At 28.4% G+C, this 27103-nt stretch overlaps 2 protein-coding genes across 2 annotated transcripts; one reads left to right on the top strand and one right to left on the bottom strand.

Annotated features, from left to right (window-relative positions):
• Positions 1-13498: 13498 nt before the first annotated feature.
• LOC125591222 (E3 ubiquitin-protein ligase BOI-like) lies at positions 13499-14704 on the top strand. Its single transcript, XM_048764985.1, has 2 exons — positions 13499-13654; positions 13792-14704. The coding sequence occupies exons 1-2, from the start codon at positions 13599-13601 to the stop codon at positions 14654-14656; spliced, it is 921 nt and encodes a 306-aa protein (XP_048620942.1). The 5' UTR covers positions 13499-13598; the 3' UTR covers positions 14657-14704.
• Positions 14705-20828: 6124 nt separating this feature from the next.
• On the bottom strand, positions 20829-22454 carry LOC106419690 (fe(2+) transport protein 1-like). Its single transcript, XM_013860499.3, has 3 exons — positions 21486-22454; positions 21201-21350; positions 20829-21134 (listed from the first exon to the last, which is right to left on the bottom strand). Exons 1-3 carry the CDS (start codon positions 22269-22271, stop codon positions 21000-21002), a joined length of 1071 nt encoding a protein of 356 aa, XP_013715953.2. The 5' UTR covers positions 22272-22454; the 3' UTR covers positions 20829-20999.
• Between the last annotated feature and the right edge of the window lie 4649 nt (positions 22455-27103).

Here is a 27103-nt window from a genome sequence, read left to right as displayed (position 1 = left end):
ATTCTTTGAAACGGTTTTCTGGCTCTTTCTAAAGTGTGATGAAAACTTCTAATGGTCGTGTATCTACAGTGTCGAATCAACAACTGTAGATCCATATAAACATAGTCTACGGTCAAACGGTGGCACAACAAAAAAAATCAAAAAAAAAAATTCAACGAATTGAGAAAACAGAAATTTGATGTGGACAGATAAACGGAGCTTCATTACAAAGTTGGCAAATGAACGTAACTTCCAGGTTAGTAAGATTGAAAACGCCATGTTCGAATCAAATTGGTTTTATGTTGAATTTCGTTTTCTATAAAACTCTTCCTCTTCTAATCTACATATAGTTTCTTACATATTGGCAGATACTACATGAAAATGGAAACATAAACAAAACAAGTCAACTCAAGATTACACATAAAACTAATCATTTATATCATTCAAGTTTTGAAATAAAATATAATTTATATACGAAAATTTCTAAATAGTTTATTATTATAAAATATTTTAATTTTCAACTTATATTTATTTTATGATTTACATTTTATTATAATATATATTTTTTATAAAAATATAATAACTAGAAACATGTTACTGTATTTTATTTTTAAATAAAATCATAATATTTTGATAAATTTTTATGGTAACTTCTAAATATTTAATTGATATTTTGATGTATTATTTTAAAGTAATATATAATTATTCTTTTGAAAACTAAAACTAAAAGCTGAAAAATTAAAAACAAAAACTGAAAATCAAAAACCAAAATCTAAAAACTAAAATCCAAAAACTAAAAATTAAAACCAAAAACTACTAAACAATCATCAGCTAAAACGGATGCAAGCAAAACATCATAGCAATGTTAGTAACGGTCAACGGTTGAGGAAATAACTCATCAATCTTTTTAGACCGATAAATTAGTTGTATTGTTAGAGTACACTCACGGAAAATTTCCAGTTTAGTATAAGTAGAGTCGGTTGTTTTGATTTACATGTTTAAGATATAATTTTATATCGTGCATTTGTTGAAAACAAAATATGTTGATTGTGGATTTTTGTGAAAACAATAAAATTCTATGTACAGATTTATTTATAATTATTTTCATAATATATCAGAAGAATAATTTAGATGATTAGAAAAGGTGTCTATTGCTATTTTAAAATTCTTTGCTGGTTAAATATATTACCTAAAAAAAATATATATATATATATATATATATATATATATATATATATATATATATTACCTAGTTTAGAGAATTTTAATTTTCTTAGACTAGCGCAATATATTACAATAGTTTGGTTATATTGGAACGTAATTAGTACAATGGTTATTGGCTAGTTTGGTTATACAATATACAATAATTTCATCTGAGTTTTTAATTCCGACGGCACAATAACAAAGTACTTTGATTGAGTGGATATTTAACATTTATTCGTTTACAAGAAAACATGAATTGGTCCACAACGCGATAGCAACAATCGAAAGCCAAAAATAAACAGAATACCATCGTAGAACGTCTAATCAATTTTGTCCTTATCTCTTATACATATTCAACTTTTAGTTTTATGGTACACGAGATAAGTAAAGAAAACCCCACATTTTTGTCACGTCAAACGTACTCAACTTTAGAAAAACCCGATATTGATTATTTATTTGGCCCCGCTCCTATGACATTTGTGGTTGAACACTATTACTGTTATTGACAAATCTCGTGATAGTAATGGCTATATATGGGACATGTGTATATCGTATAGTCACTCTCACATATAATCATGTATTGTATATAATTTAAAATGGTAGCCAAATGTCATTTATCTAAAATTTATTATAATAAGTGGAATTACAAGATCTAATACCAAAAATAATATAAATTATAAACAAGAATATGAGTGGCCGCTTATTCTTTTATTAATTAAATAAAATCTGAAATGTCTATCTAATCAAAGTGTTATCATTGTAATGTAAACGGTAAACCAAATAATAATGCACCATTGGTCATAATGTTTAAGGCATTTTTTGTTCAAAGATTAGCAGGGTAGTCGATGTCTGTCCAAATCATGACATTGTAATCCAGATGAAACGTATTACTTCAAATTTGTTTTATAGGAAAAAAATATAAAAACTAAATATATTTGATAAAGTGTGATTAGATCTGATCGATGTTGTCGTGAAAACTTAATCGGCGGGATTGGTGGGGAAAAAGAAATTACATTAGAAAACTCTTAACATTATTCGATTTTAGATGACGATTATGCTGATGCTGACGAATGACGATGATGATGAATGATTAAGATAATTAATGAGTAATGACTCTGAATCTGACCTAACTCCAGTTTCTTTATAATATAGCGTTCTTCCGTTAATTTACGATCATTTTTTGCATATTTTCGAGTTTGCTCCGTGGTTTAAGACTTTGCTTTTAAATACTTCTTCTGTTTCTAAATAGATATTTTAAAGAGTTTTTGATGTTTTAAAATAATTGATGTTTTTATATATCAATGCACTTATGATGTTTTCATATATCAATACATTTTTTAATTTTATCAAAAACTGTGTGACTAATGATATTTTGCAATATGTTTTGTGATTGGTTGAATAATTTTTAATTATATTTTAATAATATTTTTAAAATAAAAATCAAATTTCTTAATAGTTGTGCACAATCCTAAAATTTCATGTATTTTGAAACAGAGAGAGGATAATTCTTGGTGCTTTAGATAATGTGATTTTATATGTAAAAGGATAAATTTTCTTTTAAAATGTGACTTGTCCAATCGGTTAAAACTTAAGAGCTTTAAACATTAGATATTTGATATATTTTCTCTTGACATCATTAGACAATGATTATCATATACTTGTACAATTAGCTGTGATCTTCCATTATTAATTTTATAGTTATACTATACATCAAATAGCAAATAGGAGTCACCACAAGCATCAAACTGCAAGTTCAACGCAGAAATAGTATAATGCGCTTTATCAGCATCCAATGGTTGCAGATTTTTAATTAAGAAATCAACGTAACTGACGAAATTATTTAAGTTAATTTTTAGAAAACAAAACAAGTTTGGCAATAATATTTACCAATTTATGTATGCAAACCATTCGTTCAACATGATTTTTAAAATTAGTTTCAAAAATGAAATCAGTATCTGATAGCATAAAACTCTGTTAGCAAGTATTCTTTGGAGGAATAACAATATATAGTAAGAAAAGTTGGTATTGTATGTAAACAGATAATCGGAAGAAAGACGTATAAGTCTTATAAAAAAAAGACGTATAAGTATCCTTGATCCATTTAGACATATTGATTGTACATATATGCAAATAAACTACTTTACAAAAGTAAAGAGAACAAGAATTTGTTCCAAAGTGAAGTGTATCGTCACACGTTCAGGAAACAAAAGTATGAAGGCGAATACGAGGTATCCTTCTCTATAGTTTTTTTTTACTCAATCCTTCTCTATTGTTTGTATGTTTTCTTTTGAAAGGTTGTGGTGGACATTGTTTTGAACTATTGATCTGATTTTATATTTATAGGAAAACATAGCTAAAGCTAAACCAGCTAGAGAAAAAAAAAATGAAAAACAAATCTTACAAAATATTAAATTAATCGTATATATTGATAGGCAAATATATGAACTCAATGGTGAATCAACACCCGAGCTAAATTTAGATTTTAGTCGACTCCTACCATTATATAGTCGGAAAAATAAATATCTTAATACTATTAGTGTAGGAAAACAAGATTAGATATTCCAACTAATCTACTACGTTTATGCACTTTCTCATTATAAATTGGTTTACATTTTTATGTCACTTTTTTTCATTGACTAAGTCTATAAAGTAATTTTTGATTTTTTTTTTTTGATAAATAAAGTAACATTTCAACAAGAAAACACACGAAAGAAAATTTCGAACAAATGCTGAGATATGAAACATAGGTAATGGCCTTTTTCAAAAAGAAAAACATAGATCTGTTATCTATACATTTTATATTATAAAGAACATATTAATAAAAAATAAAGAAACTTGAAAATCAGGTTAAAAAGGAAAAGTGACTTTCTATTCTTTTTGTTATGCTTTCTGCATGTGTAATGTGTAGTCCACCACTTCTGAATCCTTCTGTAATATTTTTGTGATGCTTCGCACCATTAAAGGTCTGACTGGTTCAAACGCAGCGGTTGCGGATGTTTGCGGTTGCGGGTGGTTGCGGTTTCTAGCGGTTTTAAAAGATTTTTATGATTGGTTCTGCGGTTATAAATTAGTGCGTTTGCGGGATACTTATGACTGGTTAACTACCAAATACAGCAGCGGTTAAATAATAAATTAACAATATTTATATTTTATATAATTATAAAAATATCAAAATCATAATATTATAATAAATATGTAAATTATATTTTCAAAGTTATAGTTTTAAATTTTTAAAATCATAGAAAATATTTTTATTTTAAAATTTTATAATATTAATTAAAATATAATAGATATATTTTAGTATTTTCATAATTTCATTTTAAAAAATTGATTGAATATTTTTATTTTTTTATTTATATGGTTTTTTAAAAAAAAAAAAAAAATATTATCCTCCCGTAACTGCAAACGCTAGCTGGAACCAATTTTTGATTTTAAGAGGTTCAGAGCGGTTTGAAACGATTTGTAGCGGTTTGTATGATTGTTTCGAAACGCTGTCAACCGCTACCAACCGTAAAAGCTACGTTTGCGGGTGGTGGCAACCAGTCAAGCTCTAAGTTCCGTTACTTAGATCTCACTAGACTTAATAATTAATAATACAATACAATACCTTTAACAAAAAATAATTAATACAATACCATGTTTTTCTTCTAAATCTGAATTCAAACCCAAATGAACATACATATACACAAATAAACATGTATCAAATTTGAATTGGTTTCACCATGTGTAACCGAGTTATCGTAGCTCAAACATTTTCAATGTATTACTTTATTTTTACTTTAAAATAAAATAATTCAATAATAGAATTGAGTTTTACTTTAATTCTATTCTACTTTAAAATAAAAAATGAAATAATGACAAAAATAAAACTACTGTTCATTGATGGAGTAATCGATTTTTCTACTGTATAGTGGAGTAGAAAATACAATATAGCATTTTTTATTTCAAATTTCATTTTGATGTTAAATGGAATGAAGTTGAAAATTATTTTGTAACAGAGCTTGATTATCTGCTCTCAAAGAGTAATATCAGGAAAAAAGGTGATCTAGAAATTTGTCACATGATTAAGCATTTATAGGACTTTAATTAAGGTTTTTATGTAAAGTGTATGTTTTCATTAGGCCTGGGACGGATCGGTATCAGGAAAATTTTAAGGTATCCGGATCCGGATCTTTATCTGGCAGATCCATAATTTATTATCTTTATCTCGATCCGGGGTTTTCAGATATCCATACGTCGGATATCCTTCTAAAAATTGTAATATCCAGCGGATATCCGTGTTCGGATCTAGATCAGTAGATCCTTAAAATAAATAAAAATAATAATATTAATATATATATATATAATATTAACAATAATTTAAAAATAAAAATCTATACAATGTTTTTAATTATTTCTATGTATAATATTACAAAAGTTACATAAAATTTATATATACTATTATAAAAATAAAAATATATTAAATAAAATTAGTTTTTATATATAGATATTACTATTTTTGAAATAGTTATTACTAAAACTTACAGATCCGGATATCCAAACTAAAAAATTAAGATATCCAGATCTGGATCTGACTTTGACGGATCCAACATTTTACTATCCGGATTCGATCGGGATATCCGGATTTTCGGATCGGATCTCAGATAAAAGTCCGAGGCCTAGCTCTCATGATCATAATACAGACAAATTAGCCATAGGTTCTGATCGGTTCCCATTAATTAGTTTTAAGATTTGCAAGTGTATCTAAGAGTACAATAAAATCTTCACATAATATATGCCCTCCCTGCTTCTTTTTTTTCTTTTTTAGCAAGAGCGATCAACCTTTTACTTTGCGATTAGATTTTTAAGTATATCAACAAGTTATAATAAACTTATAATATAGCTAAGGTCTTCCTACATTCATTCATTTTATTAAGGAGTCGTCACACCATTATCTATCTTGGTGTTTTCCTTAGTCATACGTTGCTTTAGTCCAGTATTTACATCTACTATTAGATCCTTTCTCCGCGTTACACGCAGATAATATATTTAAATTTATTACATTTATCATTTTTATTTGTATGTGAATTTTTGTATATTAAATTATATATAACTAATTTTTAAATTTGATTTTTTTATATTTATAGTTTGAAGTAAGTATTTCTATTATATGTAACACAATTAACTAATAAAATATGAAGAATCAAGTCCAAAATTTTAGAGTTATGTAAAAAATATATAATTATGTATAGAACATAAATTATCTTAGTTTAAAAGATCGGAATCTCATCTCGAATAAATTCACGAAAATAAAAAGTACTCCAATAACCTACTTAAAATATAAAACCCCCTTTTCAAAAAAAAAGGCATACTTAATAATATTTTTTTACGTGTAATAGTTGAAAACTAACAATTGAATATCGATCTAGAATATTATTTTAATATATCTAATGCTAAAATATTAATTGTAATAAACAAATTTTGAATTTTGTAATATTACATGAATTAGAAGTCTTTAAAATCTAAAATCTATTTTATTAACATAATATTTTTTTTATTCATTTATTATTTTGACGTTACAAAATATTTCTTTAGTTTTATTTGTATATTAATTTTTTAATAATTTAGTTTCTTTTTAAGTAATTTTAAAATTATCAAGAATATAATATATTTAAAATTATTTATTTAAATATATCCAAATATGATGTCTCATTTTTATGTGTGTTTGCGTTGAGCATATTTAATTTGTAGTTTGTATACTTAATAACACCTTGTTGCGTGCCGTTCTATGGTTTTAATAAATGTGTTGTCATTTCATTTTTATTACTACTAACATGATTTTTTAGTGATCAATGATAATGTATTTTTAATGTTATGTATTATATTTTATCGTATATTTTCTAACTCTTCTTGCTGACACTTTTTTTTGAATCATTTAAATAGAAAATAGGTTTAAAGATGTAAATAAAACTGCGTATGTTGTAAATTTAGACTTTTTAGTGTAACTAAGGACTATCAATTATGAAAATTATATTATAATTTTATTTTATTAAATCTTTCTTTCTGTGTATATTTTTTTTTGTATTTTTACAATTTTATTGCCTTATTCTTTAATTGTAAAGAATTGTTATTTCCAATTTTTGTTCATATACTTTAAAAGTCTTCGGTTGATTTTTGTTTGTTTGCTTTCTCCATTATAATGTATAGTTCGATCGTTTCTTTCTTTTGTGATCAAACTACTAATATCATCAGATAGAAAAACTTAAACTCCAAGAATATAGTGAGTATTTGTGCTAGAGAAAACTGATTTAGCCACTAACATAGTGAGATATTATAATATTAGAAGGTATGAAAACTGTTCTCTGTTGTCCTACTCTGGACATAATTAAGTTGTTATCAATTGATTCTATATTTGTGATAACTGAAAATACATCTTTATATCTTTCTTATATCATCCTTAATTGGTTTACGGTTCAACCATTTATAATATACTGAGAGTAACATAATGTTAGATGTTGATAATGCACAGAATGAGAGAAATTCAAGGTGAGACCACTTTACAATTTTGTCCTCATATCTATATAGTGTTAGTTTATAGATTACTCTATCTGTTTCAAAATGTAATAAATTTTAATTAAAATTTGTAATATTTAAAAGTTATTACTTTAAAAAACTATCATTTAATATATAAATTTAATCAATTACACAGTAATTTACATAATTTAATTGGCAACACAATATCCAATAAATATAAAGTTACATTGAAATATAAAAACAATTTGTATAGTGAAACAAAAAAATTTTAAACCATTATATTATAAAACAAAAGGAATATTTAAATTATATTGAAACATTAGAATAGTAAGAATCAGAAAAATTTAAATCTCAACCTCGATCATTTACGTTGGCCATCCCTTAGACCATCTCCAATGTATTCATCTATTTTTTCACTAAAATAGAAGAATTTCATAATAGAGATGGATTTGTCTCCGATGTATTTTTCTATTTTTTCTCTTGAAAAAGAATATTTTTGATATATTCTTTTCTAAGTTTACAAATAATATTTTTTATTTGTGAAAGTTGAAAACTAGCCCAATATATTTTAGTATTTTATAAAATTATGATATTATTTACACTTAATAGTTCTTTACAAACTATTATGTAAATAAAAAATATAATTATATTTATATAAATAATATATTTCACTAAAAAATATTTTCAATTATAGTTGTTTAAGTAAAAAGTTAAAGGATCATTTTGCAAAAACAAATAGAGGAAGTGATATGGTAAAAATATAATTTCTCATTAGCCGATTATTTTCGTCTACATAAACACTCTATCTAAGGTTTTTATCTCCTTTTATTACTTGTTTGATGTAATGCTTCTTCAGAAAACCCAAATTCATTTTATTTTCTATGCGAAATTCATTTAACTTTATACTCTTACAGTTTGTTGGGTTATATCGTACTCATACAAGCTAACGAAATTAATGTTAAACCCGTGATCCAACCGAGCCGCTGTGGATCAATCTGATTGCCACCTACCAGTAGTTGGTGTGGATAAGGATGGACCAATTTGATTTTTCAACACTATACATCTTTGATCTTTCTTCCACTTTCTCGTAATTTCCCCCTTTTTATATAATATGAATGTAATGTTGCGAAATATATGTATAATATGAATGTAAACATAAATGTCATTATCTAATATACGTAACACATAGCATATAGAACAAAACAAAACAAAACAAATATGAAAAGCTCAACTGTTTTGGCAACTATGAAAAGCTCAACTGTAATATGACAATATATACAATGAAAAATAAAATTGATTAGTTTAAAAACCTATCCGTGACGTGAAGGGATTATATTAATAATATGTTTATAATCAAATGCAGTTGACAACAATAATCTATTTCTAGGAATGAAAATCCATTTCACACTAGTTGCATAACTTTATTCTGAATAAATGTAAGTTATATTTTATTTTATTTTGGTAAAATCAATTTAAGTTACATTATTGTCTATTGATCATCCTGTCACGTTTTCTTCAAAGCATGAACTCAGCCACGCATGTCTCCATCTATCTTGTTCGTTTGGTCTAACTTATGAAATCAATATTTGTTATAAACCTATTATATTGAAAAAATAAAATTAAAATGGAATATGAAAACGTATAATGGGACGAAATAAGTCTATTCTAAAATAATAAAAAGCTGTGAGCGAGTCTTAAGATAGGGATGATGTTAGGCGTAGTGTCTGACACTGAAGCAATATGGAAAATTAGACAAACGAATTGGTTGATAAGAAATAAAATACAAACCAAGACGATAAATAAATAAAATTAGACAACCGAAGATGTCTTTGTCTACTAGTTTGGTTTACCCCGGAAACCTATGCTTTCTAAACATCATTCATATTAACTTTATAGAAAATACTATATACTCTTTTGGTCTTATTATAAAAAATAAATAATAAAATTAACATATATGAGAAACTATTCATAATACTTTCTTGATATAAAAAAGTTTTATACACTAGATCCGCAAGCGACTTAAAAATATTAATAATTAAAAAGAGATAAGACACCGCATGACTGTAAGAAGAATAAAGATTTTTATTTTCTTTGTGGTCGACCTGTCCCACAGCGAAAATCACCAGAGTTATGACAACACCTACTTGTCCGTACTACAAACACATTATCGAATGATTCCGATTTTCTCTTTCAATCCTTTTTATTAAATTATATTTATTAATACATTATTAATTCCAAAAAAATAATAGATTAAAAAGCGATGTGAAACGACAAATGAAGAAACAAACAAAATGGTGGTACCGAAACAATAATTTTATTTAATACTACTAAAATACTTTTCAGTGTAGTTTCACGAAGAAATGAAACAGAAAGGTTCGCTTGGTCCCACTTAGACGTGGCCACAATTTTCACATTATGGACCCACACTTTTTGCACGTGCATCTTCACTATGGAGAGCTCGTCGTAAATCCCTTATATATTAAAGAAGAAGCATTGTAATAAATGCATTCACACTATAATAGACACGTGGCAGCCTCACAATGATTTGATAATAAATATGCTAACGCGTTCACACTATATTCATAAATGTGCTTACACTATATACTTTGTATTTTTTTAATATAAAACTCATATACAAGGTTCCAATAAAACTTTAGATTTTTCGGTTCGAATCAAAACAAATAACGAATCAAAAGCTAAACTATATATATTTTATTTTTATTGTTTACCGATAAAATTGGGCAAAATATTTATAAGTTTTGATTCAATTCGTTAACCGTTTTAAATTGAACCAAAAAATATGGATATCCGTAACTCTACGAAGCAAATAAATTACTAAAATACAATTAAAAAAAGCAAATCACAAATACCAATATTTTTAGGAGCAATTGTCAAATTTGATCTATTATTTCATTTGCATATATATACATATAGGTACATAATTATATATATATATGTTATATATATTATATATAAGTTTTACAATATTTTTATGAATTCAATTTATTATATTAGGTATTAAAATTTAAAAAGTAAATAATATTTTATTTTGTAATAAAACATTATTATTAATTTTTCAATTATTTTTTAAATTTTATTTACGGATCAAATCAGATATTCTTTAAAATTCTAAATCATTTCGGATATCATAGTCACCGACTATCCAAGTGACTAAAGATTGAATCGACATGAATGCCTCCAAATACTCGGATATTCGATCTGTGTTCACCTCTATTTACGGATACAGTTGATTTTTTTTTATGAAAAAAATTTACTAATGTCAAAGCCTTTTTAATTTTTAATTAGTTTTAATTTTATCTGTCATGTATTATTTAGAACAAAAATATTATTAATATTAATTAACAATATCTTTATATATTTGTCATTTATTTTTATATACTTTTATATACACATACATGTGCACCTTGATGTGAGTACTTTATAAGTATTTACCACTACTGAAATATCTATATTTTTTTTGAAGTTGAAATATTTTTTTCTTAATGCTTCTTTCACTACCGACCAAATTGTAGTGAAATGATTAGTCTTAATAATTTTCTTTTCTTTTTCTTGAACTATTATCCGTTTACAAACTATAATATGAAACCATTGGTTCGACATGACAATTATCTAAAATTTATAACATAAAAATTAACAAATAATAATAATTTTTGGTTTTTACCGAAAAACTAACAAATCAAACATTCTAACAGAAAAAAACCAAAAAATAATTTAAAACCGAACCAATATCTAGATTAAACAGATTTAATGTGTTTTTATTAAAAATAACGAAACTAATAATCACATGCCGCGCAAGGCGCGGATTATTACCTAGTAATTTTAGTAAAAAAAAACATGGCTGTTTTTTTACAGTCATATATATTTTTCTTTGACAATTGATTTGACGTACAGGTATCTGTTCAAAAAATGAGTATCTGACATGACAAAAATAAGATTCAGTTGCATTCGATCTTCTCTTTTTATAGTTGCATTTGATCATTATTTCTATAAAAATACATATGATGCCCAACATGTAGTATTACAAATCGTTATATTTAAATAAGGTAACAAAAATATTTTTTTTATTTAAAAAAACAAAAATATTTTGAAATGCTTTTTCGTTTAGGATTTTAAATAGCCAACTATTAAAATAAAATATAAACCACCGCAAAAGAAAAAAAAGTAACAGCTATCAGAAATTCAGAATATAAAAAACGTATAGGTTCACGGGTCTCCGATATGCCATGGTGGAGTTTCGTAACTACAACTGCATGAAGAGAGCTTTTGAGATGGTTTAAAATTTTAAATCAGTAAGTGGGTGTTATTGAATTAGTTAATTCAATGGAAATTAATGGAATTCAAATCTTATGTGAAATCCACTGTTATTGGATTGAGTATTCGATATTGAGATTTCAAATCACCTGTTATTCAATGTCTATGGGATTTTATCAGAATCTAGTTTGGATGGAATCTGATGTACTTTTATATGAAAAATAACACTAAACAAAATCCCACGTCTCTTGCTCGGATTTTTTACTTTCTTCAAATATGTTTATCTTTTTACGTTCTTCTACGGCAACGGAATCTCACCATAAAAATAATTTCGAGTATAATCTGTTGGAAGAAACAAGCATGTTCCCGTAATTGGTAGAGAAATTCTGAACAAGCAAATACAACAAGTAACAAAAAATACTGATAACAGCTGAAGATGCAATTTTGTGATCTTGTAATCTGATAACAGCTGAAGATTAGTGATATAGTGTTGTTCATTTGGATACAGATGGGAAAAAATCGAGAAGATTGTTGAGATCAAGCAATAAAATGTGACTGAGAAAAATAAAAATTGATGAGCTTTCGGAAGTTTGGAACTGAGTTTCTATTCCTTTGAAATTCCATTAAAAATTCCATTAAAATTCATATTTTCTTCCTAAGAATCCAATCAAATCCACTAAATACTCCTAATGACAGTTATATTCAATTCTATTGAATTCATTAATTCAATAACACCCCCTAAAACTGAAAATCGAGAATGTGAATATTTATTATCATTTTCCTTAAATTGTCTATTAAATATCATTAAATTTTAATTTTATTTATCACCAGAAAAGGAAAAGAATCTATAAGATACAGTTAAAAAAAAAGAATCTATAAGATACATATTAGTTGACTGAAAGGAGATTAAATTATAATTAATGTAGACAGAGTACAATGAATTAACATGTTTGATTGGAAAACAGTTTTATATAGTAGTACATTCTTATATATTTAATTTTAAGATTAGAAGTAACACAGAATAAGATACTGATATTATAAAGATGCTTTGACTAGTCAAGGTACACTGTTCCATACGTTTGTGTGCCAAGGAAACATGCATGAGTGCATCAAGAACAAAAAGAAATACTATAAAATATTACAGATTTGTTTCTTTTTACAACCCAATATTGCGAGAATTTCCAGAAACACATAAACACATACATTTTGTCTCTATATATAAATAGATATGCAAGTAAATATTTGGATTAAGCTCATAATTTTTTGTTTCCAGAATTTCTAATTTATTAAAACTAAATCTAATAATACCCAAAACATACCAAAAAAATATGGTAATTCATATAAGGACGAAGCAAATATGGTAATTATAACCATAAAATTGTTTTCTTTCACAGAATTGACAATTCTTTCTAAAGAAAGTAAATATATATGTCTAAATAACTAGTCATACTAGAAAAAAATAGAAAACAATTATTTATAGAAAATTAAATAATTTGACTTTTTCTCTCACCTTAAATGAAAGCCAACCCCATGGATTTCTTCACCAGTCGCCACAACTCTCCTTCTCCCTCTCTCTTTAATCATATATATATATATATATAGTCTTTCGGAGCTTTTTATACGAAGTATCAATGGCTGTTGAAGCTCATCACATGAACATTTTCTCTCCTCAGTTGTTATCAGACAGGTAACAAAACTCTAACAAACTGGTTTTTATTTGTTTTCTTGACAAGAAATGGTCTCTTCTTGATGTCCTTCATTTTAAAGCTCTCTCGGGCTTATTCAAATGGGTTTCCCATAATCATTTTTGTTTGTTATTTGCAGAGATTGTGTTAAACTCAAACAAGACATGAACCACGGCGAGTTTCATCTCCCCGCCGGCGAAGTTCCGTTTGTAACCGGAGAATCTCTCGCCGTAGATCCTTTAGCTAAAGCTTACTTCAACAAATCAGAAAATGGTCCCACTTATAACTTCAACTCATCCTCTGTTCTTCCTCCGTCCGCAAAACGTCCGAGAGGATCTCAATACCTTGACTCAGACGCTCATTTCGCGTCTCCGGTTAAACGGAGGTCCGGTGCGTTTAGCTTAACCTCATCGTTGATAAACGCTGAACTCGTGTCTCAGATCCAAAACCAACAACAGTCGGAGATTGATCAGTTCGTAGCTCAACAAACGGAGAAGCTTAGAATAGAGGTTGAAGCTCGTCAGCGAACGCAAACGCGGATGTTAGCGTCTGCGGTTCAAAACGCGATAGCCAAGAAGTTAAAAGAGAAAGATGACGAGATCGTACGTATGAGAAATCTTAATTGGATATTACAAGAGCGAGTCAAGAGTCTTTACGTTGAAAACCAAATATGGCACGATATGGCTCAAACCAGCGAAGCACACGCTAACAACCTTCGAACAAACCTAGACCAAGTTCTGGCTCAAATCCAAACGTTACCAACCGCACCAACCGTTGCAGAAGACGATGCGGAGTCGAGCAGCGGAAGTTGCGTCGAAGGTGGTGAAGCTATTACTGCGGTTGGTGGTGGTTGCAAGCGGTGTGGTGAGAGAGAAGCGAGTGTGTTGGTGTTACCTTGTCGTCATTTGTGTTTGTGTACGGTTTGTGGTTCGGCTTTGTTACAAACTTGTCCGGTTTGCGATTCGGTCATGAACGCTAGTGTACATGTTAACATGTCTGCTTGACCATTTTTTCTTCTTTTTTGTGCAATTAAATTCATATTTTGTTTTTTTTTTCTTATAACTTTTAGTTAAGGATTAAGATCGAAAAATATAATTTTCGTTTAGCCAAATAGTTATTTTATTTTTGTAAGTTAGATTCTTTTGTTAACTATATTTTATTTACAAAAATATTCCAATCTTTCTATTCATTTTTTTGTGAGCGAATCCATGGATAAAAGTTGCTGAATAATTATTTTATTTTTGTAAGTAAGATTGGAATATTTTTCTGTAAGTAAGATTTGAATATTTTTTTTCTTGTAATCAGTTTATAGGAAAATTTTCATTTAGTCAAATAATTATCTTATTTTTGTAAGCAAAATTGGAATATTTTTTTTGTAATCAGTTTATAAGAAAATATCCCATGCAAATGAATAGAAAGAAAGAAATATTATCAAGGAAATTGCATCCTATATCCATCAAACAAATTATAATTTACCCATTATCTAAAAACCTTTTTTGAGAGGATTATAATCGGATGAAAAAAACACATTTATTTGTTTGTTAATTACGTCAAAATCATTGATTTGCACCTAATTAATTTATTTAACTTAGATATCTCGCAAATTCATCTTACTATCAAAGTAAATTGTTGACAAAAAAAAATAATCAAAGTCAATTACATGAGTTTGAGTTATCTAATTAATTTCATTTTGATAGATTTGCAGAATGCGACACAAATTGAAAAATTATAAAAATTGTCTATATATATACTATTGCAAGTTGGCGGTATCTTTTATCTTTCCAACCCCACGAACCATATAAAACAAGAAGAATCATCTTCGCTATCGAAAATAAAATAAATCATCAAAAAAGAAAGTGTCTGAATTCGAATGCCTCAACGACATTTTCAGTTCATTAGTCATTATAGTTGTCGTGTAATAAATATTTCAAATTCGGATCATATGATTCATATCATGTGCAGTGCATGTATAGACAACGAAAAAAAACCCACTCAAATGGATTTTAAATTATATATTTAAGTATATACATTATATAAACCAAATTGTTGACCGAAGAGAAAATATATATAATATAGTAACCAAATAAGAACGATGAATACGATCTGTAAATTCACGAATTACGATGATTGCGTCCAAGAAACGTTACTCCAATCATTTATTTCAAAGTTTCTCCTTCTATTATAATATTTTCTGTATTATATAAATATGGATAGGAGTTAATGGCACGTACATAAATAGTGGCCAAAATGAAAATGGTACGACTCTGAGAGGGTTCGTACAGTACTTAACCAAATGAGTTGCAGTAAAAAAAGAGCTGACGGAATTAACTTAGACCATCGTTAACTTCAATTTTTTAATTGAGATTCTTGACTTCGATTAAGAGACAGTTTTTAAATTTTTTTATTCCTTCTATTTCAAAATACATAAAATTTAGGATTGTGCACAACTATTACAAAAACATATTTTTTATTTTAAAAATATAATTAAAATATAAATTAAAAATTATTCAACCAATCACAAAATAAACTACAAAATATCATTAGTTATACAATTTTTGATAAAGTTAATAAGTACATTGATATATAAAAACCATCTATTTTAAAACATAAAAAACTCTCTTTTTTTTTTGTAACTCATAAAAAACTCACTAAAACATTATCTATTTACAATGCGGATCTACCTCTCAATCCTTCTGTTGTTGTTTCTGGAACGTTGCCTTAAGCGATTTGATTAGCTAAGAGTAGGAGTAAAAAAGTCCAAAATTAATACGTAAATGACAATTACACTTTAGATATATATATCTAAATAGTCGTTTAAATTTGTTTATACGATGCAAATTCACTAGTTTATATGATATATATGTATACTATATATATATTTGATATATATATATATATATATATATATATATATATATATATATATATATATATATATATATATATATATTTGGATTGTAACCACCTCGAATTTTGAGATAATTATCATGTGAAAACGAAGACAAAAAAAAATTATGGGCATATTGATTGTATCTAATAAATTAATCATCCGATTAGTATATTCAAAATTAAAAAAAATCTTTATATTTTAAGAGAAATAGTGATAATGTCAAATATAACACACAAAAAAAATTCATATTCTGTTAATGGGACAAATTATAATTTGGGCTGTTCAATATGTATCCATGTTTTAGTTATTAGCCAGCAGAACCTGGTTAACATAAAATATTGATTCTTATGCGAAGCAAGCAAACAATTTTTCACATCAACAATTATATTTTCTTTTCTTTTTTATTCAACCTGATAATCTCTAACAAAAATAAAATGAAAGTAATTAATTGATTTAGAGATGCATACTATGTATTTTTTGTTACCCAATGCATAACAATCACACGACAAGACTACCTTGAGAAAAGAAAGGAAAATAGGACTATACCTCGTGGGACCAATCTCATTACAAAACTACCAAAAGACGACATGTTCAATATAATGTGACAGATCCGTTTACATAAACTCAATGACAGCTCCATTATAGAAAAGACAAGAAAAGAGTAAGCACTAATACCACGCAACTAGTTTTTTTTGTTGTTTGTAAGGGAGTACGAGTATTAAGAGTTGAACCTAAAATGCGTTTAGTTTTTGTTCCAGAACGATCATGAAATTACTTCTCGGTAGCCATGGAGTCATTCAGCCTGAATGGGATTAGTCGCTATGGTATATGGTCTGCTGAAAAGCGTTCAGATAGACAAAAATGAGCGTGGCACAAGTTTCTCTTTCGAGATTAGCCACTATGTTAAATGGAGTATTGGATAGATTTTCATTTATCTATAATACCACTATATCACAACATCTCATTACCTCATATCTATCTTAAATAGATTTCTAAATCTTGAATCATCTCGTTTGCAGTTTGGCACTGTGTTTTATATTTCAAGATATACCACTTTACGTGATACTCGAACTTCGTGAAGGCGAAGGCTTTGAAAATAGAAATACCTTTACGGCTTACGTGCGATTCCTTCTCATCCCTATAAGATAGTAGTAGTAATTAAAATAAGAAGAATATTTCTCTAACGGAATTATAAAAATAGTGAAAAAACAAATACGTTCGAGTTCAATTGCTTTAGCCACATTGCGGTACATAGCATTATAGTCGTGTCGGTGTGGTAAATATTTCAAATTCGGTTCATATCATGTGAAGAACATATAGACGACGAAAACCCTATAAAAATTGGATGTTAGCTATATCAATTCTCATTAAAACTAGGGTCCCTTGTAACTATGAATACGACGTTTGACTACACGAGTTACGATGAGTGCGAACAAAAAACAATAGTACCATTTCTGTTGCTAAAAAAAAGTCATTATTTACTTTTTCTTTGTTAACCAGGATTTGTTGGACATTCAAACTAAATATTTAAGAAATTACTTTGGTCAAGTCGTCATAGTCCTTTTAACCTAGCCGCCGACAGCGTTCTTCGTTTCTTCTCCGGTGTCGTCCTTTGTAGACACCGGAGAAGCCTATATTTTACTCTCTCTTTTGTTTGTGTGATTCTATAGCTGCTCTGTTCGGTAAAAGTTGTTGTGGAAAAGCTTCTTTGAAGCGCATGAAGCTGTTTCTTCTTATCATGACCAGATCCCCTCTGGTGTGATGATGGAGGTCCGGATCTGTTCGATCGACGGTCGTGGCTAGCCCTCTTGTCTTCTGGTTATCACTGTTCCTGTTTTGTTCTCCTTGTTTCTCGGCTTTCTTAGATGTGTTGGTCAAATGTGCTCTTGTTATATCTGGGCTGTGTTATCTCAATCCGTACTATGCTGTACGGTAGATCCCTCTTTTTTTTAAGGATATTGCCATGCTTCTGGCTACGATTCTTCTGCATGGTTTAGCTGCGTTCTACTCAAGCCACTATTGTGGATAACAGAAGAGCAAGCAGTGTGAAGTAAAATTTACTCTAGACATGGTTTTGATCGATGTTTTGCAGCAAAAGAATCCAAAAATAGTCCTTCCAGGTCATTTTGGACTGCATCAGTTCTAGATGGAGATTCACTCATCTTTTCCAGAGGATGCCATGTTTTGTTTTCAAATTATCGTCATCTGTGTTGCTGCCCGTCTTCACCGTTTGTTGTGCGTGAATTCCTCTTGACGATCTTTAGAAAAGCTTGGATTCTTAGCATAGTATTAGCAATGGATGTTGGTATAATTTCAATTTCTGTGTTAGGATTGGAAAAGATCATTGTACTCACTTTGTGGTTCAATTCTAGTTTGTAATCCTTTGACAAAAAAAAAAAAAAAACTAAATATTTTTTAAACTTGGGTGGACTACTGGTAATACCTAGACATAACGTAAACCATCATTCTCAATGGAAATCAAACTAATGGCACAATGAAACTAATTCGATATACAAAACCAGTAACTCAAAGTACCAGTGATGAATCATTTACTTATTTTAACATCTGAAAATATCTTTATTTAATTTGAACGTAAAAGACAAGTTAATTTCATAAAACGCAATGTATATCTATAAGGATTCAAGAAAAAATAATACTATAAAAGAAGTGAAATTGTACTATACTTTTCCGATTAAACTTTGCATGTAGTAGTGACTCTTTTGGATATGAAAGAATCAATCTCACAGCTTTGAAGTTGTCTTCCCATTTTAAAGCCTTTTCATATCTAAGCGTTTTTGCCATCATTTTTAACTTGTCTTCTGAAGCCATGTTAATGGCAAATATAGCAAAAAAAAATTGAAAGCCCTAGTTTCAAAAAAAAAATATAGCAAAAATATATAGTAATAATAAATTTCAGTTTGGGTAATAAAAATATGTTATAGTTTAGATTAAAATGGTACGTTACATTGAATAAATTGTGACCAAAATGAAACTGGTCTCTGTGAGGACTAGTTACTTAGAAATGGTACGTTAGGGCATCTCCAACCCCACTTCATATTTTACTCCAAAATTGAGAAAATGGAGTGGGAAATGGAGTAATGAACAAAAAATAAAAAGATTACTCCATTTATAGAGTAATGCTTTTATTTTTTGTTCATCACTCTATTTTCCACTCCATTTTCTCAATTTTGGAGTAAAATATGGAGTGGGGTTGGAGATGCTCTTAGACCAACATTATCGGCGTATATAACGTTGGTCCTTAAAGTTTTTATGTTGAAAAATAAATAAAAAAAAAACAAAAATAAAAGAGACGTGGGTTAAATAAAAAGTTTTGGGGAGCGTCCTTATGAGGCATGTGTCATCACGTTAAGCCTTTACCGAAAACAAAGCCAACCTTCGTGTTTTTGGTGTCGAGAAATTAGGTTTCCTTTTCTCCGTTCCTCTTTGTCTCGACTGCGATTTCGTCGACACAGCTTCGTGTTCGATCAATCGACACCGTTCTCCGGCGAATCGAATCTAAAGCATCTCCAGCAAATCGAATCTATCTCACAGCAAATCTAACAGCAGGTATTTGTTCATCTCTCGTGTCCTCCGTTATGCGTTTTAAAAGCCGATCTATCTCCCAAAACTTGGTGATTTGTTTCTGTTACAACGATTTCAAAGCTGTCTTTCTGTTTGTAGGCGATAGACGAGTTACTGACCGCTCAGACCGCTCAATCACGACGATCTCTCACTTATATGTTTTATTTAAGACTTAACTTGTATATGTCATTAATTATTAAAAAAAAACAGTTAAAAAAACTAAAGACTCAATAAGTCCTACCAATAATCTTCTAAATTTCAAAAGTCCTTATATTTGTCCTAAACTATAATATATTCATTAAATATGTTAAGGACTTGGTTTGGGACAAAACCAATAATGTTGCTCTTACATACTTACATTGGAAACACTGTCTTTCTCGTGCATGTAACCTAACAGTTTGGTTATCTAAATACTATATATAATATGTCTGGTTTTGTAACAAACAGTTGGGTACACGCCAAGAGCTAACACCAAGAATATAGAAAGAACATTGAAAAAGAGACATTGAAGGAAAAACGCATTGAAAAAGACTATAGACTCGTGGGACGAATTACACATATCTACCAGAAGACATATTCTTACAAATGTGATAGATAGTACCACGTAAGTGAATTACAAGGAAACAAAACCGATAGAGGATCAAGACTTAAACCTAAAAACGGTTCTTCAGTTCGATAAGGAAATCCACATGCCGCAGCATTAGTTAGGCCCATTTGGCGAGAATCGACATTCCACCACACCCGAGAAGAGCCGCAGCTAAACATTTGAACTGCATTTTGATGCTGCCTTGAAGCTTTGGCCCCATGAACTCTGCAGCTAGAAGGTCAACGAGTGCCATGTAGATGAGCAATCCGGCCGAGCATGCATTGAGAAGTCAAACAGTTATCAAAGCATTGGGATTGTTTTCTCTGTAAACTGTTGATAGAGCGATTCCTAACGCTATACCGAATGGAGTTGTCACCGCGAAAAAGAACGCCATAACAAACTTTTTCAAGTTCGTATACTCAGCCTGAAAATATGTCAAACATCAAACATTTGAAGAAGATATAAAAGTTTTATACATAATTTTATATACCTGGAGAATGCAACCTCCAAGTCCCATGCCTTCAAACATTTGATGGAAGCAAAGAGCTGCGATGAGTCCTTTTACGGTGCAAGTATCATTAATTGCTCCTAGAGACAGTCCAATGACCACAGAGTGAACTATGATTCCAAGCTCCAAGACCTAAATATCCATTGAAATTAAATTGAATGGTATTTAGTAATATGTTATTTAAACTGATAAAGTCAAAAAAGAAGAAAAAATGGTAATGTCGATTAATAGGTTTATAATATTTCCATATGTGTATTTACTACTAACCATAGCAATGACTCGGTATCGCAAGAGTTGTGCATTCGTGGAATCATCATCTTTTGTTGGTAAGGTAACATTATTTGCCGGGCCGTGACCATGACCATGGGGTATGATCCCAACGGCGTTCTTGCTAGTATAGAGGCTCGTAGCCATGGAATCGATGGCTAGAGTGATTAGACCAGACAGCATAGCGAGAAACCCCGTGAAGGGAAACTTGTGCCACGGGTTCTCTTCAAGACATTGTGATGACAACATGTCGAAAGAATCAGGCAACACGTGCATAAAACCGGTTCCGAGGATGATCCCGGAGGCGAAGCACTTGACAACTGTGAAAATGTCACCGTCGGGTCGGAGGAACGGCACCGAACGGCTAAAGAGAGGAGCGCCCACCCCAATCATGCTAGCGACTAGGATTGTGGCGATAGCTATGATTTTGAGAGTCAAAGCTTTAGATTTGTTGACGCACGGGTTCGCTGACTCGCTTGCGCATTCTTCAGGCACCGTTGAAGTTGCTGGAGAAATTGTGAACGAGACAAAGATGAGTACAACGAAGGCTGTTTTGATTAAAAGTGTTGAAGTTGAAGACATTTTTTTTTCTTTTGGAGTTTTGTGTTTCAGATTGTTATGTGTCTTTGGACTTGTTGGATGAGTCGGTTTATATAGTAATGTGTGCTGGTTTATTTCATGCCATTTATTGTCGCTGATGAAGAAATTATTGTTTTTAGTTAACATACTATTTATATTCCTTAGGATAAAAATAAAATTTATATTGTCTATTATATGTGTATGCATATTAGTTTTGTAAAAGTGTTATTATATAATCATGGAAAATATAAACTGATTTTTTTTTAAAGTTTGGTGTATTAAACTCTCTCTCTTATTTCAGTTTTTATTAGTTGAAGTTTTAGATTTATACACCCAAAATTTAAAAAATATTTAAATATTTATTTAACCACAATTTAACAAATAGAAAATATACTGCAGAATACAAAAATAAATTATACAGCATAAAAAGTAAATATATTTTATATTGAAAATTAAAAACGTTATCTAGTCTGAAACATAATAAATATATTAAAAATGAGGAATATTATATTGTGAACATAGACGTTTTTTTTTTTTGGCGAATATTGTGAACATAGACGTTAGACATGTTATTGGTTGTCATAACTCATATGTGCTCCTTTTTTTTTTTTATCTTTCCACTAAATTGGTATTCCCTATTTTCCTGAAAGTAGAATTTTCTGAATTTATTTTTTGTTCTAAATGATAGATATTCTAATATTTTAAAGTATTTTAAGTAGTTAATGTTGAAAATTTGTATATTTTTGAAAAACATTAATTGAAAATATTTGAATTAGTTGAATACTATTGGTTGATATTTATTGAAAAATGTATAGTAAAATAAATAATAAATTTAATTATAAAAAATTAGTTGATTTCTTATTATATGTAAATACCCTAGAAAATCTTTTTTTTTTGGGAACATAGGGAGTATTGATTATGCAATTACTACGTTGAAGTTATGATCATTAAACTTGATTTTTGTTCCCTTCGAATAAGAAACTGTTTTTGGGTACGTTTGAATATCATCACTTTGATATATTCTGTTTTTACAGGTTTCATTTATTTGTGTTCAATTTTTTTTTATCTTTTCCAAAAATGATTAAAATATGATTCAAACTATTTTCACACCAAAGAATAATACAATCATAAATATAAAAATAAAATTTCTATTAGGGGTCATGCCTTCTGGTCACGTGCGTTGTTTTGATCTTAGTAAATAATTCGAAACACAATTTTTTTCAAAATCGCACTAATAAAACAGTAGTCGGTTTGAACCGTTGAGGAGTCGAATTTCACATTTAGAAACAAAATGTGGGTGAAAATGAAAGATTTAGAAGACAGCTCGAGTTGACAAAAAAAAAAGAAGAAGACAGCTTGAAAATGAATATTTTTATTCATCATACTGATAGCAAATGAAAGCATAGAAGGTAAATATATATAATAAATATTTATATTCATGCTTATTATATTCAAATGAAAAGCCCCTCCTAATTTATAGTCTCTTCCCTTTCATTTTAAGTACATTTTGAGTTTGTGCTTAAGAAAACAATTAATTTTTTGTATTTTTTACATAAAAATACTATTACATATACCCCTAACTATATTTCAACCAATAAAAAAATTGTTAAATAAAATTAATAAATTTTTCATTGGAAATCGAAAACGACACTTATTTTCTCTATAACAACTTTTAATATGAAACGAAGAGAGTATATGCAATCGTAGGAACATAAACTAGAAGGAAGATGGATAGGCATGAAGGAAAGTTTGGTGAAAGTTTAATTAGTAAATTTAGTTATTTAGAAAACAATGAATTAGTTTGATGACGCTGATGTAACTACATTCGCAATTATTTGCATATTCATCATTGTTATTGTCATGGTTTAAAATATTATTTTTTTTAATTGGGTATATGCAAGTATACTGTACAAAAGTATATATTGGATAGGATTTTTCCTAAAACACGGTTGTCTAGCCGATTAATCAGATAAATAATCGCTAAGCAAATGGTGAATGTTAAGATAAACTCTAGTTTATTTAATGCCTTAAGTAAAAAAACTCTAATTTTAAAAATTGTTGGAGCGCATAGAAACCATAAAATGCATAAAATTTTAAAAATGTGATTGTATAATAAGTAAAACAGACGATTAATGGGTTTAAACTTTCTTTGTCCATATTCAAAATTACAGATTCATTTGTTCAGTTCAAATGGACAAGTCACAAACCAATTAAGTTAAATACATAATGACTTATATTTCTTTACCCAATAAATAAAGAAGTACAATTATATTTTATTCTTAAAATCTAAACAATATGTTTTTGTATCTCTTCTAGTTTAATTATATTTTTAGATGTGAAATGAAAAAAAGTAAAATTATATTTATGATCTAACTTGATATATTTTTTTTAAATGTTGCTTGATACATGAGAATTGTATCATACATAATTTTAAATTAAATGTAAAAATGTGGTATTATATATATAAACTTTTTTGTGCACCTGGTATTATATATACAAAAATTACCGTTTGGATGCTCCTTAATTTTTTTAACTTTTTCAATAAATTTTTAGGCACAAATGTATCTACGCAAAACGCCTAACGAATTCCTGAACAGATATATATGCAATAAAGATTTGATCAAAAAAGAAAGATATATGCAATAAACGAATAACTAATTACTGTGCAACTGATTCTTTTGTTCAAGGCATTCTAGTTATAGCCAACTGTCAAAATCTTGAAATTTTTCTTATTATTTACCTTGTAGAAATTATGCGATATAGATTATTGACTTATGGAGAATAAAGAAATTAAAGACTATTGACATAGTTTTCAAATTCATAAAAGAAATTTTAGTTAGTGATTGTTTGGCCCAGGACTTGTACTGGAATGTTGGTTGTCTCCAGGGCTGGCCCTAAGATTTAGGGGGCTGTGGACGGGTTTCAAAAAATTTCAGCTTAAAATTATTTTTGGTAAATTTGGAGGCTTAAAAAAATTTTCCAAACTTTTTGTGGATCTAGAACCAATATTTTGTTAGGTTTTGCCCACAATCGGTCCTAGTTGTCCCACCCACGCGATTAGATCTCATTGCCTTTTGCATGGGACAAAAAGATGGGGTTTCAAAGTGGACCAAGAGTTAGAAAAACAAAATCAGCTAAAAGGAAAACTATATAATAGGTTTTGTTATGAGTGATGTTAGGAGAACCCAACTCCATAAAATATAAGCGTTCAACCATTTCATCATCGTCATTTGGTAGCTGCTTTAGCTTCTTGTTTTGAAGTATAATATATTTTTATTTTAAGAAATGTGTATCAACAAATTAAATAATCCACTTCGAATACATAAAGAAAAATAAATTTCAGATTTGAACCAATATGGTATGCATATTTTTTAACGATAAAAAAACCCAGTCCAAGGCAAGCATAAGAGCCGCTCTAATATAAAATTTTATTGTTCCTTCAAAATAGAATAATTTTATAATGAAATTAATTTTACTTTTACTTCAACTTCAACCTTAATTCTGTTTTGAAGTAAAAAATAAAATAATGAACAAAAAATAAAAATGCTACTCTATTTATAGAATAAATCTTATGGTGTAACCGGCTGCCTACTTCTGTGTAGACTTTTATGTTTTAGTTATTAATTCATCTTGCGGGATTTATAATAGTACTTAACAATTTTTTTTTTTTGAAACTGACGTAAAATTTATTTTGTTTTCTATAATTTGCTAATCTTCAAAAAGAATCTTATTTATTTAAATGTCATGAAATAACATTATATGACCAGTGCCGTGTGCGAAGCACTGTGAGGGTCCGAGACAAATAATATAGTTTTATCTAGGTTTAAATTTTTTTACAAAAATTATTAATAAAATAAAATTGTACAAGGTTTTATATTTGTACCAAAAATTTAGAATTTTATAATTATAGAATATAATATATATATATTGAAAATAAAATAAGATATTTATAATATAGTAGATATTTATATTTATTTACAACCATGAAAAATAAAACTATATATCTATTTATAAATTTATATCTTTATTCATAGTATAAATAGATAATATAACATTGCAAATTCAAGAATCCCAATTCAATGTACAAACTACCATGTGATATAATAATTAACTAAATTATAAAATTAAATGTAATTAATATAACTAATTAAACTAAGTACTAGGAAAAAAGGAATCCTAAATTTAACAGTTTTGGAGAGGGCCTAAGGCAATTGCTTCATTTTGTATGCCTTAGGCACGACTCTGTATACGACGAACAAGAATTATTACCTCGAAAACAATAGGAAATACTCGTTGAACCAATCACAATACATATCTATTAAAAGACATTAAATATGATAGATACCCAGTGGCGGAGGCAATTCATTGCCACGGTGGTCAGATGACCCACATGAAATTATGAAAACATTAAGGTTTTTATTGAGAATTTTAAAATGACCCTGGTTCAAAATATTTATTGACCCCGTTAAAATGTTATTGACCCTAGTCCAAATTATTTATGGATCATAATCCAATGACAACATTAATTAATTTGCAGCCTATTAAATTTTACATAAAGAATTACAACAAATTAAGCCCACTAATTAAATTAAACCCAACTATCAATATATTTCAATGACCTCTAATTATTATTAGTCATTTAGACGTTTAGTTTTCTTCTTATCCTTTCTTTCTGAATCTCGTTGTCCATTGCAACAGCAGAACAAAGGTAATAAATATTTTATTTTGCAATAATTAATTTAAGCTTTCTTCTACTACCAAGTATAAATATAGTATTATACTCTTATAAATGGTAAAAAAATCTTAAGAGTAATTCTTATTTTGGCTTTTTTCTTCTATTTCTAGATCATTTTACACTAAAATTGTTATGTTCTATAATTTCAAATGATGAAACATCAAATTTCTACATATAGGATATATACCATTCGCACAAAAAGAGAATGATGGTTCAACATACAAATTATGTATCTATCAGATATAGAAAAATGAACATTGTCTGTGTATACTTTTGTTGGTTTGAGCGTGGAGTACATCTTTGA

The sequence above is a fragment of the Brassica napus genome, chromosome A3 (genome assembly GCF_020379485.1).
Source record: "Brassica napus cultivar Da-Ae chromosome A3, Da-Ae, whole genome shotgun sequence".
Classification (NCBI taxonomy): domain Eukaryota; kingdom Viridiplantae; phylum Streptophyta; class Magnoliopsida; order Brassicales; family Brassicaceae; genus Brassica; species Brassica napus.
Note: the sequence above shows the minus strand (reverse complement) of the source record. Positions and strands in the feature narration are given on the sequence as shown.